Source organism: Talpa europaea (genome assembly GCF_964194135.1).
Source record: "Talpa europaea genome assembly, chromosome: 8".
Taxonomy (NCBI): domain Eukaryota; kingdom Metazoa; phylum Chordata; class Mammalia; order Eulipotyphla; family Talpidae; genus Talpa; species Talpa europaea.
This window is the reverse complement of record NC_140075.1, coordinates 93,293,936-93,308,808: the sequence shown is the minus strand read 5'-3', so window position 1 is coordinate 93,308,808 and position 14,873 is coordinate 93,293,936. Positions and strand designations below refer to the sequence as shown.

The window sequence follows — 14,873 nt, the reverse complement described above, 5'->3', positions numbered from 1 at the left end:
TACCAGATTGTTTCTCAACAGTCTGTCAACTGAATTGAGAAGTAGCGCATCGACCCTGTAAGCCCTCCAATCTTTTAGTTTGAAGCTTAATAACGGCTATAATTTTAAAATAAAAAAGTAGCTCCAGTAAGTATTTCATAAACTGGTGCCTGACAATATAAAGATGACAGAAAGAATTAAAGCAACAGTGATTAAGTTAAATATGTCTCTGGGCAACCTAAAAGGGTGATAGGATAAAACTTTCCATGATATCCTTAGAGACTGAGGTACAAATCTATATGGTGATAAATCTAAGCACTGAAACTACTACATAAACAAAACCACGATGACAAAAATAATCACTCTGAGCTGCTGGTTCCCCTTTCACTCTTTCAAAGAGAAAGGTCAGGATTAATTCATGATCAATGGTATTAGAAGTAGCAGGTAAACATAACTATGTTTCTATGACATTTGGTCAAGTACACAATCACTAGAATGAAATCATCAACTGAAAATCTTGTGATACTAATGTTTAAAATCAATACAGCAGTTAGTAATAATATGATACTCTATTTATTATACCATTAACCCCTCTAAATACTTAAAAGTCCTCTAAAAGTCAAAAGATATTATAAATTAATTGGTAGTTGATAATCCAACTATGGGAGCAGACAGGGATTAGTCTCTACTAGTTACTAGCTCCAAAGTATAGTCTACTCAGGTAAATAGTGCTTTTTGTTAAAAATCTCAGCTGAATCCTATATCCAAACACCTGATATCTGGTCCACAGGCTGCATTCATGACTGGTATTTAGAGTGATGAAAAATAAGATTCACATTTCAGAAGAAAACATGGTCTCCTCACTCAGAGAACAGCATTAAATGAGGACTGAAGGAAAAGAGTCTTCTTCCACAGATTACTGTAGGGATACACTATTCTCTAGAGAGATGTGGCTTTTTTCAAGGAAACAGATAATTATTAGTGGTAAACTTATAAAGAGAACCAGAGATTCAGAGATTCTGTAGAGATTTATTTCATAAAACCAGCAACTTTATCATCATTTAGGTGCTTGTTAGAAATGTAAATGTTGAGACCCCATTCCAGATTTACTGAATTAGAAAGTCCAGGGATGGGCTTTCGCAATCCCCCTGGAAGTGATCTTGGCAACTCGCTGAAGTTTGAAAACCACTGCCATAACAGTGATGCACAAAGATTCTGAACAATTAGGACAGAGCACTTTTGTCTTCCCCACTAATTTTCTAATTTACCTACATGTTGAAAAGAGTTTCATTGTGAAATATGCTTCTCATTATCAGATGATAAGAGCTGTATTTCAAATTGCTTAATATGACTATGATCATGACTTTACAAGTTAAAATATTTGGGGTATAAGTTTTTCCCCTTAGTAGGGCAACTAACAACACTAGTAATACTTGTGACTTAGTATTTAGTAGTTTATATTGGGCTTCTATGACATTTCTTTAGAAAAGCAGGTGTTCTGCTCTTAAAATTGACTTAGTTAAAAATATGTCCTTCATAGTAACGTGAATATTGCTCATCAAAAAAAGAGAGAGAGAGAGAGAGGGGGAGAGAGAGAGAGAGAGAGATATGGGCCTCCTTGATGGCATAGGGGGTTAAGTCTCAGGGCTATCAAGCTATCATCTATCGCTAAGGCCTGAGTTCAAGCCCCTGCCAGGGAGGTGACCCACATGGCGCAGGAGACCTCTCCTGTCTCACCAGCCACTCCCCTCAGCAGTGTATTTCAATAGCTCCCACCTGTTCTGCTCCCCACTCTGTCTCTAATGAATCTTCTCACCACCTCCCCCCAAACCCCCGCCATATCTGGCTTTTACAACCTAGTTCTTATATGCATAAACATATAAAAATAAATTTTAAAAAAAAGAAACCTAGTACATACTGATAAACATATATAGAGTTCTGATTTAGATACACATTCATTATGCTTTATTAACCTCTTGAAGAATCCAAACCAAAGATGTGCAATTTTACTTAGATTAAGCAAAGAAAGCTGAACATGAAAAAAATATATGAGAATAAATTAGGATACATTTTTTATCCTTTTTCAACATTAAACTTAAGTTTCAGTTTTGTTCATAAAACAAATATATAAGTTGACCTCAAGAGCTCATAGTAATCAAGAGAAAACAATGTCCCATGTTAATTTTACTGTTCCTTTTCTCCTCTCAAGGAATATTAGTACCATGGAATAAAACATAAAACCTAAGTTAGTTCTCTAGCTTTTAGCTCTTTAATGAACTTATGATGAGGCAAAATTCCATTTTAATTTTAACATATAAATGCATTAGAAAAACCACTGAACAGTCTTATGAAATGTAAATGAATACTACTTTTAGATACAGGGATCATTTAAATCCTCCAGAGTGAATCAAACACATAGTCAAGGGCAATGAGCATAATGCTAGATTTTCTTTGAGTACCATGTCCCCTATTAGCAAGAGCCTGATAGCCCTCTCCATTTCCTACATAGCCCTAAACGTCTAAAAGACACCTTCTCTTTTGCAGGATCCCCTGGAAATTAACTAGTTTCCAGTTTTATTCAGGGTAAGTGACTTTTATGTTGTAACTTGCTATTCACAACTTTCGGGGTTCTTAATTGCTGGAGAATATTTTTACCTCAATTACATAATTTCCTTTAGTTGTATAGTTTTCACAAATCTTTCAGTGAAATAAGATTTTGTTTTTACAAAAAGATACAAAGTAGAGTGTGCAATAATCAAAAAATGCACAGTCTCCCCACCCAGTAAGAAGATGCAACTTACGGAATGCTAACTAAATAGTGAATACTAAGAGCAGCAGGGTAGAAATATTGAACTCAGAGTTCCTGTTTTCAGGAAATTATTGTACAATTCATGAGGAAGAAAAAACAATTTACTTCACAAAAACAAAGATTCCATCTATGAAAGTTAACTTCCTAGTAAAACACAAGTCCTCAATTACTTTTGACTCCCACATCTCCATCACATTGGTCAGTCACCAAGTTCTACAACTTCTATTTTTTCACATATCTATCCCTTTTTCTCATCCCTATTGCAATTACCCAGGTCCACCAGTTCACTATCACTTACTGGGACTTCTGCAAAATCCTTCTACTTTCCTGACACCAGGCTTCCCTTCATCTCTCTCAGATGGACTTTCTAAAATGTACCAGAAGGGCTGGCATCCAGAATAAATATAGAACATGTCAGCTCAATAATAAGACAATTTTCTCCCAAATTACACATGTTATTTGAACAGACTTTACCAAGGATAATATGTGGATAGCAAATATGCACATGTAAAGATGTTCAACATTATTAGTAAGGAAATGCAAAATAAAACTGCAATGACATACCATTATGTTCCCATTAGAATGGTGAGGAAAATGTTAAAACTGACAATATCAAACGTGCACTAGGATACTGAGCAACTAAGAACTCTTACAAATTGCTGGTAAGAATGCAAAATAGTAATATCAATTGGGAAAACAGTTCAGCAGTTTCTTATAAGGTAAAAAATACACTCAACACATGACCCATCGGCCCCATTCCTATTATTAAAATGAGAACTATTTACACCAAAATGTGTATATTAATGTTTATAAAGGCTTTATTCATAATCGGCAAAAAATAGAAAAAATCCAAATGTTCTTCAACTGGTGAATGGATAAACTAACCTTGGTATAGCCATACAATGAAGCATTACTTAGCAAGAAAAAGGAAACAAACTGTCAATATATAAAACAACATAGGTGAATCCCAATATTATGCCAAAAAAAAAAATAAAAAGAAAGAAACCACACTCAAAAATATACATAGTGTATAAGTGCATTTACATAAAATTCTGGAAAAGGCAAAATTATAGGGATAGGAACAAATCTGGTGACTGTCAGAGACTGGGGATGGGGGCATTGCTGGCTGCAAGGTGCATGGGGAAACTTCTTGAGCAACTGCAATGTTCTGTATCTTGGGGTGATGGCTGTTACAAAACCATGATCATTTCAAAGCTTATAGACTTAAAATAGAAATTTACATTTGTGTACATTTGTCTCTGGTGGCTTGTACATTATATTTATGTTTACATTATATATATTATACAATATAGTACTATATAATATATAATAGTGCTATATAATCAATGTATATTATATTATAGACTAAAATATGTGCATTTATTGTACATAAATTGTCACAATAAAGCTGACTTAGAAAGGCAAAAAATAAGAGAATCAGTGTTTCCATCAAAACAAAGTACTAAGAAAGAAAGAAATTCCTTCTGAAGAAGCAAAAGTACATTAAGTTTTCTTCTCCATAATTGATGTATTTCTGAAACAAAAAATGTTAAGGTGATTCACAGGGGGCTTTGAATGAGAAAACTGATGGACTCAACCTCTAACTGATTTCTCAAGAGAGCGTAAACTGTCAGTCCAAAGACAACCTAGTCACTACAATTTGGACAAGAGTGAAAATGAAATGAGAATTTCTGTAATGTAAAAAACACCCAAGACAATGTAAATTTCTATTTTAATCTTAATTCTTACACTTAAGGAACCTGAAAATTTTTGGTTAGATTGCACATAACATATACATATGAATCCTCTCTATTTGTGCATTCATCAATTTAAAGGTTATTTCTTTAATGTTTGATTGTGTTTTGCTCTTATTTGTATCACTGCAGTCTAACCTATCTGCATGGAGTTAAATTACTATGCTATAAAGCTATGTTCCAAATTCATTATAATTTTGCTTAATACAGCAAAAGAAACTGAGTTGTATACCATAACTTTCCATTTTTGTTTTCAGTGAAATATCATTACTTAACTTATATTAAAAGGCAGTGTCAAGAATCACTATAGACTTAAAATGGAATTTAATTTACAAAAAAAGCTAACAATGATTTACATCAACTTTTCAGGGCCCAGCTTTTTTCATTTGTATATTTGTATATACTTTTTCATTTGTACATACAGCCACAAAACATATGCTCAAAATAATTATTTACAATTGATCTTAGCCAAAAGGCTGAGAGGCAATTCAAAATAATTCTTTAAATAATTAATTTTGATTTAGACAAGGCCTGAAAATTACTCAAGTAATTCAATTAAATCAATCAAACTTTAAAATACAACATTCCTTCAGAAGTCGACTGCAAATTCCTTCTTAAATACCACATAGCCTACTCCTTAAATCCTCTTTGGGTATGCATTTCCTGTAAAACCATGAGAAGCAAAGCACACAAGCAAATAGCTACAATGAACAGAATCTTGATGCCTAGAATTAGCTCTATAGTAGAGAATCTCTAAAGACAAAATTTGTTAACATTTGGTCTAATGGTCTATGTATGGCTTGATACCATGGTATGCTGAAAATTTCAAAGGGACTATCTAATATGTGGTTTAATAATTCAGTGCCTATTGAAATTCATGCTACCTTATTTCTGTAGATTCATTAATGCTAAAATGATTCCAATAAACAGATCTTATTTGTAATTTCACTTAAATCTGCACAGCAACTTTTCAAAATCATAGCATTAATGATGATGTTAATATAAATGAATCTCTTGGTTGTGGGTAATTCCTTTCCTCTTCACAGTGGTAGGTTGTATTAATACAACAATTTTTTTTTTTTATTATTCACTAATGAGATAGTAATTACCATCAAAATCCTACTGGGAATATAGACATAAGTAGAATAGGTGTAAGAGCAGATTTCACTGTATTTATAATAATTCTGATACATTTTGTTCTGCAAGAACATACCAGTACCAAAATGTTTTCTTTTCTAGAAAATGAAAGATGAACTGCATATTCTTAGAAAGGTATAAACAGGAGTAACAAATTTAACTAAGCAGATTTCAGCTTCTTTCTTAAACACTACATAGTCTACCCAACTTAAATCCTCTTTGGGTATGAAGAGGATTTGGCATAATGCTCCCTTTTATCAAAAACCTGTTAACCTTTCACTGGAAACCCTAAATAGGTGCTATTTTCAAGTTTTTAAATGTTTGAACTAGAAACATAACTACCAGTATCAGTATGAGTTCCAATATACAATAACGTAAAATTCTACAATTCTTCATATATTGAATGTGCATGAAGAGAATTTACAATATTTTAATTGAAATTACAATATTTTAATGTTTTGTTGACTGATGACTCTATCTTCAGAGTTTACGTAGAGATTTCTACCAATACATTTCAGATAATTATTTCCTAGTGATACGTTTCAGTTGATGAACTATATTTCACAATTAATACCCTTTGAGACCTTAGTTACTCTTCATACTGCTAAAAATAGGTGTCATTTTTAAGCAGGGAAATTAAAAAAAAAGTTCCAGTTTCACATTCTTAAGATTATAATCATTAGTAAAGTCCAAGTGAAATATGAAAGAAAAAAGTACCTTTCATGATGTCCCAAATCTGACAGAAATTCATCTGCATGTCTTTGGAATTCAATTCCTTCTAAATTCTTTAATTTCTTCAATTCACTTTGTAGAAAAAACCAAAGCTCTTTAGCTCCATTTTCAATCCTCCTCCTTAGGATTTCATGATCCTTCCCTAGACCTACACTCAAAGAGAAAAAAAATCAGCATTTCAAATATTTTGATGAAAGAAAATTTTCAATTATTTGGCTAATATCAACATATTGAAGAGGGAAAACACTATAGAATCACCTACCATTTTTAGTTTGTTTCTTATAATTTTCAATCTGTTCTTTGGCCTTCACAAGCTGCTCTTCTAAAGCACGAACCCTTACTGAAGCTGGCCCCTGATCAATGGGGCCTTCTGGTATCCTGTAGTGCAGGAAAGAAAATGCAAACATTCAGCTTATAAATAAATTACACAACAAAATGCATGTTTACTTTCCAAAAACATATTTATTGGTAACTCTTATAGCACACTAAAGGTACCAAATAAAACTCTCTAACCATCTCTTAAAAGGTATAAAGTGTAAGTACTTGAACGATCATAAATGAAAATATTAAAAAAATACACCTCAGAGATGTAGGCATATGACCTAGGAATTGACTGACTCCTAAAAAAAACTCAGAATAATAGCCTCAGCAGCAGTGGTCAATTCCTCATTAGTGTTGAGAATAAAAACTGTGAAAAAAATGCTCAAAGGGAATATTCTAAACATGTTTTAAACATGTTTCCATTTCTAAACTTGTTTCCATGTTCAAATATCAATTACAAATTATTTCTAAATTTATCACAATATCAGACTATGTAAATCTGTGATCCAATTAATGAACTCATGCACTTAGATTACCAAGCATTGGTTTTATAAGGAAGGGAAAGAGAAGAGTAGAAGCTGATACATTAGACAAAAACTGAAGGTTAATATTTTGGGTTTTTTCATTCAGGAAAAAAAAAAATGTCAGCCAACAATCTAAAATGTTAAAATAAAAAATAAAATAAAATAAAATAAAACATTAAAAGATAGCAGAAGAACTCCAGGATTTCTTGCTTAAAATATCAACCTCTGGGCCTCCCTGGTGTGCAAGAGGTTAAGATGTAACCTATGAAGCTGTCTGCAGCCACTGCAGCACGAATTCAATCCCAGGCCATGGAGCTACCCACATGGCACAGCAGACCTCTCCTGTCTCACCCGCTGCTCCCCTCAGCAGTGTGTTTCAGTAGATCTGCCTGTGCTGTTCCCCACTCTGCCTCTGGTGAATCCTCTCACCCGCCTCTTTGGCCTGTACCCCAGTTCTTGTATGCATAAATGAGTCTTTTTTAAAAAGGAAAAAAAAGAAACTACCAACCTCTCTGTATAATGTTACTAAACTCTATTTCCTTGTTTTTATGACTTATGACAAAATTATTGCTCCATTATAACCACAAAATATATCCATATTCAAATCCTGGAACCTATGAATGGTACCCTATATGTGATTAAGGGTCTTGACATGAGAAAATCTTCTTGGATTACCAAGGTAAGCAATAATTGTAATTACAACTGTTTTTAAGAGAGATTGAGAAAGAGAGATTTTATCACAAAAGAGAAAAAGGTGATGTGGTTATTAGTTTTGAAGATGGAGAAAGGAATCATGAACAATAACTCCAAGAAATATATCCTAAGCTGGAAAAGGGAAGGAAACAGATTTTCATCTACAGCTTCCCTCAGGAACATGATCCTGTTGACACCTTGCTTTTAGCTTAGTGAAACTCACTTCAGAATTCTGTCCTTCTAAACTATAAGAGAAAAAATTCCCATTGTTTTAAGCCACAAAGTATATGGGGTTTTCCATAGCAATAGAATGAATACATTCAATAATTCCTCACTTAATATCAGTTTAGGCTCTAGGAAATATAAATTAAAAATACATATATAAAAAAATGTTGAATAATTTCATTTGTTCCGTGTTGAACAGGATTATTTTTTTCTCATCAATGTTATAACAAAACTATGTATAACAAAATGATGTTGAATATATGGCATTAAGGACTATGTATAACAAAATGTTTAACTGTGTAACATTGTATAACTATGCATAGCATGTATAATTCTGTATAACTATGTAACCAATGTATAACATTGTATAACAATGTATAACAAAATGATGTTGGATGATATGGCATTAAGGACATACATATACACATAAACTTTTGCAAAACTATTGTAAAGACAAATAAATGGTTGCATTTTCCCCCTAGAAGTTTATTTAAATGAGGAAAATGACTTATATAAAAGTACTTAGCAGTTTCTAACAATAAACTTTATTGATATGATTATATTTAGACTCAGTTATTTTACAGAAGAGCTATAACCTCAGAATGCCTGCGTTACAGAGACAACTGCAGGGTCTGGTCCCACCATAGGCGGTGGTACCTGGTGCAGCAAGCCGGAAGGATACTGTTTGGACAGATAGTCTCTTGGATGGGAATAGGACTAATAATCCCTTGGACAGCAGAGACCAGTACAGACATCAACAGGGTTGACACTGAGGAGATTCATGTTACATTGAACAAAAGGTGGATGGAGAGAGGATCCTGTGGGTTGTTGACTAAGTAGGGAACACCAGAAGCTATGTGGTCAGCCCAGCTAAACACCCTGGGAAAAGGAAAGAGGAGGTGTGTGGTGACATAGTCCCTTGAAAAAAGGGAAAACATTATGGAGGAACAAGGAAGTTCCACATAAACTGGTTCCCCAGCAAAAATAACAGCAGAGCAGATATTCTGATCTGCACTTGCTTTTCCCACTCCCTGGGGCTGGAACTTACTTTATGAGGTGCTCTGAGAGCACAGGCACCATCCAGTCTCTTATTGCAACCGCCAGAGTAGAGGATTATTAGAGTGCCACAAACATGAGCCAGTCCCACCTGAATTCAGCCATACCAACACCTGGGTCCCTCAAAGTCTCTTTCCACCCTGAAGGCTCAGCAACTATAAAATGAATCTGAGTACATGCAGACTCTATTAAAGGTCAAAATAAATAAATAAATGAAGTCAAACACTAAAGATATTAAAAATAATAATAAACTAAGGAGATCTCAAGTGGCAAAATGGGCACATACACAAAAAATTAACACATGTATATCTAGGACCTCAAGAAAGTATAACATCACAAGACAAGAACAACTCTCTAGGATTCAAATACCAAAAAAAAAAAGGAAGATTATATCTTCCTATCAAAGAGTTCATAACTACTATAATATAGAAACTCATAGAGATAGAAGAAAACTCAGAAAGACAAGTAAAACTAATACAAGAGAACTCAAAAAGGAGGTCATAGAAAAATATGAGAACTCAGAAAAGCTAATAAAAGAGAAAAAAGTTCAGAAAAACAAATTAATGAACTCAGAAATGAGATCAATGAACAGAAGATAGAATTTGAAGTTTCAAATAAGAAAATAACAGAAGTTCAAGAGGTAATGAGTAAAATAATTAAGATCAAGAATTCTAGAAAAAGCTAGGGAGTCAGAATAGATCAAGTAGAGGATTAAATCAGTGACTTTGAAGATAGTAATGCACTAAGAAGCCAAGTGGAAGAAAAGAGATGTAAAAATGAATGAATAGGCAATTTGAGAAATATCTGATATTAAGAAAGCCAACATAAAAAGAATAGGTATGCCAGAAGAGGGAGAGAGGAAATGAGAGCAAACTCAAGGAAAATAATAGAGGAAAACTCCCACACTATTGAGCTAATGAGGAAAAATCAAAGAAGTATAAAATACTTGTAGACAAATAAAAATGAACACACAATTTACCAGAACCTATGGGGCATAGCAAAAGCTGTACCAAGAGGGACGTATATAGCAACGCTGGCCCACTACGAGAAATAAAAGAACTAAAATCCTACCCTATACTGCAAGGAGCTAGAAAAAAGATCAAATGAAACCAAAACCCAGTAGAAAGAAAAAAATAATAAAAATTAGAGCAGAAATAAATGAAATAGAAGGGGCAGGGGTGGAATGACAGTTCCAAAGATCAATGAAAACAAAAGCTGGTTCCCTGAAAAAAATAAACAAAATAATAAACAAAATAGACAAACATTTAGCTAGATACACTGGGGGAAAAAAGGGAGAAAACTACTAAATAGAATCAAAAACAAAACAGGATAAGTTACTACAGACACCTCAGAAATACAGAGGATCATAAGAGACTACCATGAATAGTCTTTATGCCAACAAACTGGAAAATCTGAAATAATTGTATAAATCCTTAGAAGCATATATCATTCCAAGACTAAAAAGGAAGAAACAAAATCTGAAAAGACAAATTACAAACAAGAAACTGAAACAATAATCAAAATTCTCTCAGAAAACAAGAGCCCAGCATCATATAATTTTACTAGGGAATGCTACCAATTTTCATAGGAATGCTCTCAAATACATTTTATGAGAATCACATTACTCTGATACCAAAAGCAGACAAGAACATCACAAAAAAGAAAACTACAGAACCATATCCCTAGTGAACATAGATGCAAAAATCCTCAACAAAATAATAGCAAACTGAATTCAAGAGTACATTAAAAGAACTATACATCATGACCAAGTGGGATTTATTCCAGGAGGCAAGGATACCTCAACCTTTGCAAATCAATGTAATTCACCATATCAACAAAATGAAAGACAAAAATCTAACTAAAAAGCTTGTACACAGAGAAAGAAATGATTCACAAAATGAAAAGGCCATCTATGGAATGGGAAAAAATATCTGCAAATAACATATCTAATAAGAAAGTAAAGATCTAAACAGACATTTTTCCAAAGAAGATATCTTTCAAAGAAGACATACAAATAACTGATAAGTTATATGCAAAAGTGATCAACATCACTGAACATCAGGGAAATGCAAATAAAACCACAATAAGATATCATCTTACAACTGTTAGAATGACTATTATCAAATAAATAAGAAACAACAAATGTTTGGAAGGATGTGGAGAAAAACGAATTTTGGTGCACTATTGTGGGGATGAAAATTGATTTAGCCGCTCTAGAAAACAGCCTGAGGCTCCTCGAAAGTTTTTAATAGAATCACTATATGGTTTAGCAACTCCATTTTTGGTTGTGTATCTGACAGAAATTAAATCTCAAAACGATACCTGGCATCTTTGTTTTCATTGCATTGTTATTCACAAAACTGATGACATGAAAACAACCTGTTTGCCAACAGATGAGTAAATAAAATATATACATATGTATATTATGTATGTAGGTATATAACTGTATGTACACCTATGTATATACATAGTTGAATATTATTCAGTCATAAAAAGGAAGGAAATCCTGCTGTTCGCCACAATATGGATAAATCCTAAGGGGATTATGCCAAGTGAAATAAGTCAGACAAAGAAAAATAACTACTATATAATCTGATTTATATGTGCAATCTAAAAAATGTCAAACTCACAGAAAGTAAGTAGGTAATTGCCTAGAGTCAAGCAGGGATGGGAGTAATGGGGAGCTACTGGTCAAAGGGTGCAAACTTCCAGTTATGAGATGAATTAGTTCTGGTGAGTCTAATGTACAGCATATTGACTATAGTTGACAATATCATATTATATACTTGGAAGCTGCAAAGAGTAGATCTTAAATGCACTCACCACAAAAAAGGGCAATTATGTGAGCTAATTGTATTAATTAACCTGATTATGGCAATCATTTCATCATAGTAGAGCAAACCATCATATTGTACACCTTAAATTTAAACAATTCTACATGTCAATTGTAGCTCAATAAAGTTGGAAAGGAAATTAGAATCAGCAAGAAAAGGCAGTCATCTCTGGAAAAGGAATACAAATGATTAGTCTTACTATAGCACTAGCTTACTGCTTTGAGAGTTTCCAGTCTAGCATGGAGAATTCAGGTAGACTTGAATAAACTTCCTGAAGTGAAAAAATGGAGCTAAAATAAGTCTTTTAAAAACACCATGAAAGAGTTTGGATGACAAAGAAAACAGCTAAATACAGAGTTCCAGAGATATCCAAGGCACCACTAAGAATCAGCATATGCATATAAAGAAACTACCCAAGGAAAATATCTGCAAAAATAACTCTTTAAAAGAATTAGTGATAGCAATACCAGATATTCAAACAAGGTTAGGAACAGTTCCTGAAACTACCATGAGAATAGAAAACCTCTTATTTTGTGGGGGGTTCAAAGCTCAGAACCATTTGACCTCAGCAAAACTACAACTGAATTAGTATTATATCAATTTCAAATAATCAGAGAGAGATAATACAAGAAAATTACAAACTAATATCCAAGAAAACACATAAAAGTTCTTTAAAAGTTTTCAGCAAATAAAACCTAACCAATATGCAAAGAGGATAGTAAATTGGCCTTACACAAAACATTAGTTGGGTCCTGCCTAACAATTCTTAAAAAGAAGGCCCAAAGAACCAAACTATCTATTATCAAGTAACTGCTTCCCAAAACAATCTTTAAGAATATTTTTAATAATACAATGTACCTAGTAACCAACAAGGCAAAAGTTCCTGATGCTTGGAATCCCCCCACCCAAATCCTTTATATCCCACCCCCGCAAAAATCAAATTATCAGGCAAGCAAAGAAACAAGAAAATATAATCCATAAGGGGGAAACTCTTTCACTCAAACCCAACTCAGAACTGACACAGATGTCAGAATAGACAAACAAGAACCTGCTATTATGGCCATATTTCATATGTTCAAAATTTAAAGAGACAAGGACATCGAAGATGTTATGAAGTCCCAAACCGTACTTCTGCAGATGAAAACTACAATGCCAACCATGAAAAATACAATCAACTGGATTTATTTCAGATTATATTTAATAGCTTCTATCTTAAGAAACTGTGCGGGAGAGAGGAAGAGCAAATAAAACTAAAATTAAGTAGAAGGAAATAAAGATCAGAGAGGAAATCAATGAAATACAAATAAGATAGCCAACAGAAAAATCAATGAAACTAAAAACTGAGTCTTAGAAAAAATAGAATCGAGAAACCTTTAGCCCAGGGGTTGAGAATCTATTCCCTAAAAAGCCAAGTAACAAATATTTAAGGTTCTGCATGCCAACAGGCAAAATCAAGATGAGTGGATAAAATCAAGGCACATATGTAATTTAAATTTAAAAAGTACCCATTTAAAAAATATGAAATTCTTGGCCTGCACTAAAGTCATAAAAAGAAAAAAAAAAAAAACAAAACAAAAACAGGTAGCTGTGAGATAGCCCGGATACCCAGATAAAAGAAATTGTCAGCCAATAGGATGAGTTGCCCCAAGTCCTGCTGAACAGGTGGACCAAATCATGGACTGGCTAGTTCTGTCCAAACAATTTGGCCCACCAGATTGTCCATCAGGCACCACAACAGATAAAAAGTGTTAGATCTTGACTAATGATTATCTTACAACTTCCTGAAGGCAGAAAGCTAAGAGCCTACATACACAGTTGAAATCTAACCCATGTGTGCATGCCTGGGGGCACTCCAACTCAGAACAAGTTAAGACACTGTTTCCTCCTCCCTGCCTAGTGGACTTACCCTTTAAAGATCCCTTCCCAATTCCCTTCAAGAAGGCAGGCTGTATTCTGCTTTCCCACACTGGTTCCCCCATGTACGAGTCTCTCTAATAAAAGCCTTGCCTAGTTCAACCACAACTAGTGCTCTCTAATGAATCCTTTTCTCAGCAGGCAAAGGAACATTTTTGGGTTGGGACCTGTAATTTCTAGTAGAATTTGACCCACAGTGAAAAGAGTACTAACCCCTGGCCTAATCAGATTAATGAGTAAATACATAAAAAAGACACAAACTACCAATATCAGGTATGATATTACACTACTACACAGTCTAGATATTAAAGATATACTAAGTATGAATAATCTGTCAATAATTTGAAAATTTAGACACAATGACAAACCTGCCTTCCTAGGTTGACTGCAGCACTATTTACATTAGTCAAGATATAGAAACAATCTAGATGCCCCAAAACAGACAAATGGATCAAAAAGGTGTGCTATACACACATAATGGAATACTACTCAGCGATCAAAAAAGATAAACTCATGCCATTTGCAGCAACATGGATGGAGCCAGAAGGAATTATGCTAAATGAAATAAGTCAGAAGGAAAAAGATAAATATTGGATGGTTTCATGTATATGTGCAATATAGAAAAGCCAAACAAAAAGTCAAGAAAAAAGACAAAATTTACAAGCTGAACATAGATCTGAGGAATACAGCAAGGAAGAGGGAAGGAGAGGGGTCAAAACAGGGGAAGGAAGAGCATAAGGGACTATGCTGATGGTTTACAAATGTTATATAAGAAAACATATACATTTAGAAAAATAAATAAAATGGACAAATAGCTTAAAAAATATAAGCTACCCATTTCATTTAATAATTACATTGTCATATATATTAAAGAAATTAAATTTCATCTCCCAAT

General features: G+C 33.6%; 1 protein-coding gene across 2 annotated transcripts in view; it reads right to left on the bottom strand.

The window, feature by feature from the left end:
* Positions 1-14,873, bottom strand: part of FUT8 (fucosyltransferase 8) — a gene marked incomplete at its 3' end in the record, with an annotated part of 109,712 nt that overhangs the window by 61,095 nt on the left and 33,744 nt on the right. The window contains exons 2-3 of one of the 2 annotated variants that reach the window (XM_084239834.1): positions 6,670-6,789; positions 6,397-6,564 (exon numbers count right to left, since the gene is read on the bottom strand). In XM_084239834.1, coding sequence (XP_084095960.1) covers positions 6,397-6,564; positions 6,670-6,789 — 288 coding nt within the window. The remainder of the gene's footprint in view (positions 1-6,396; positions 6,565-6,669; positions 6,790-14,873) is intronic. The other variant, XM_084239835.1, reaches the window with a different exon arrangement.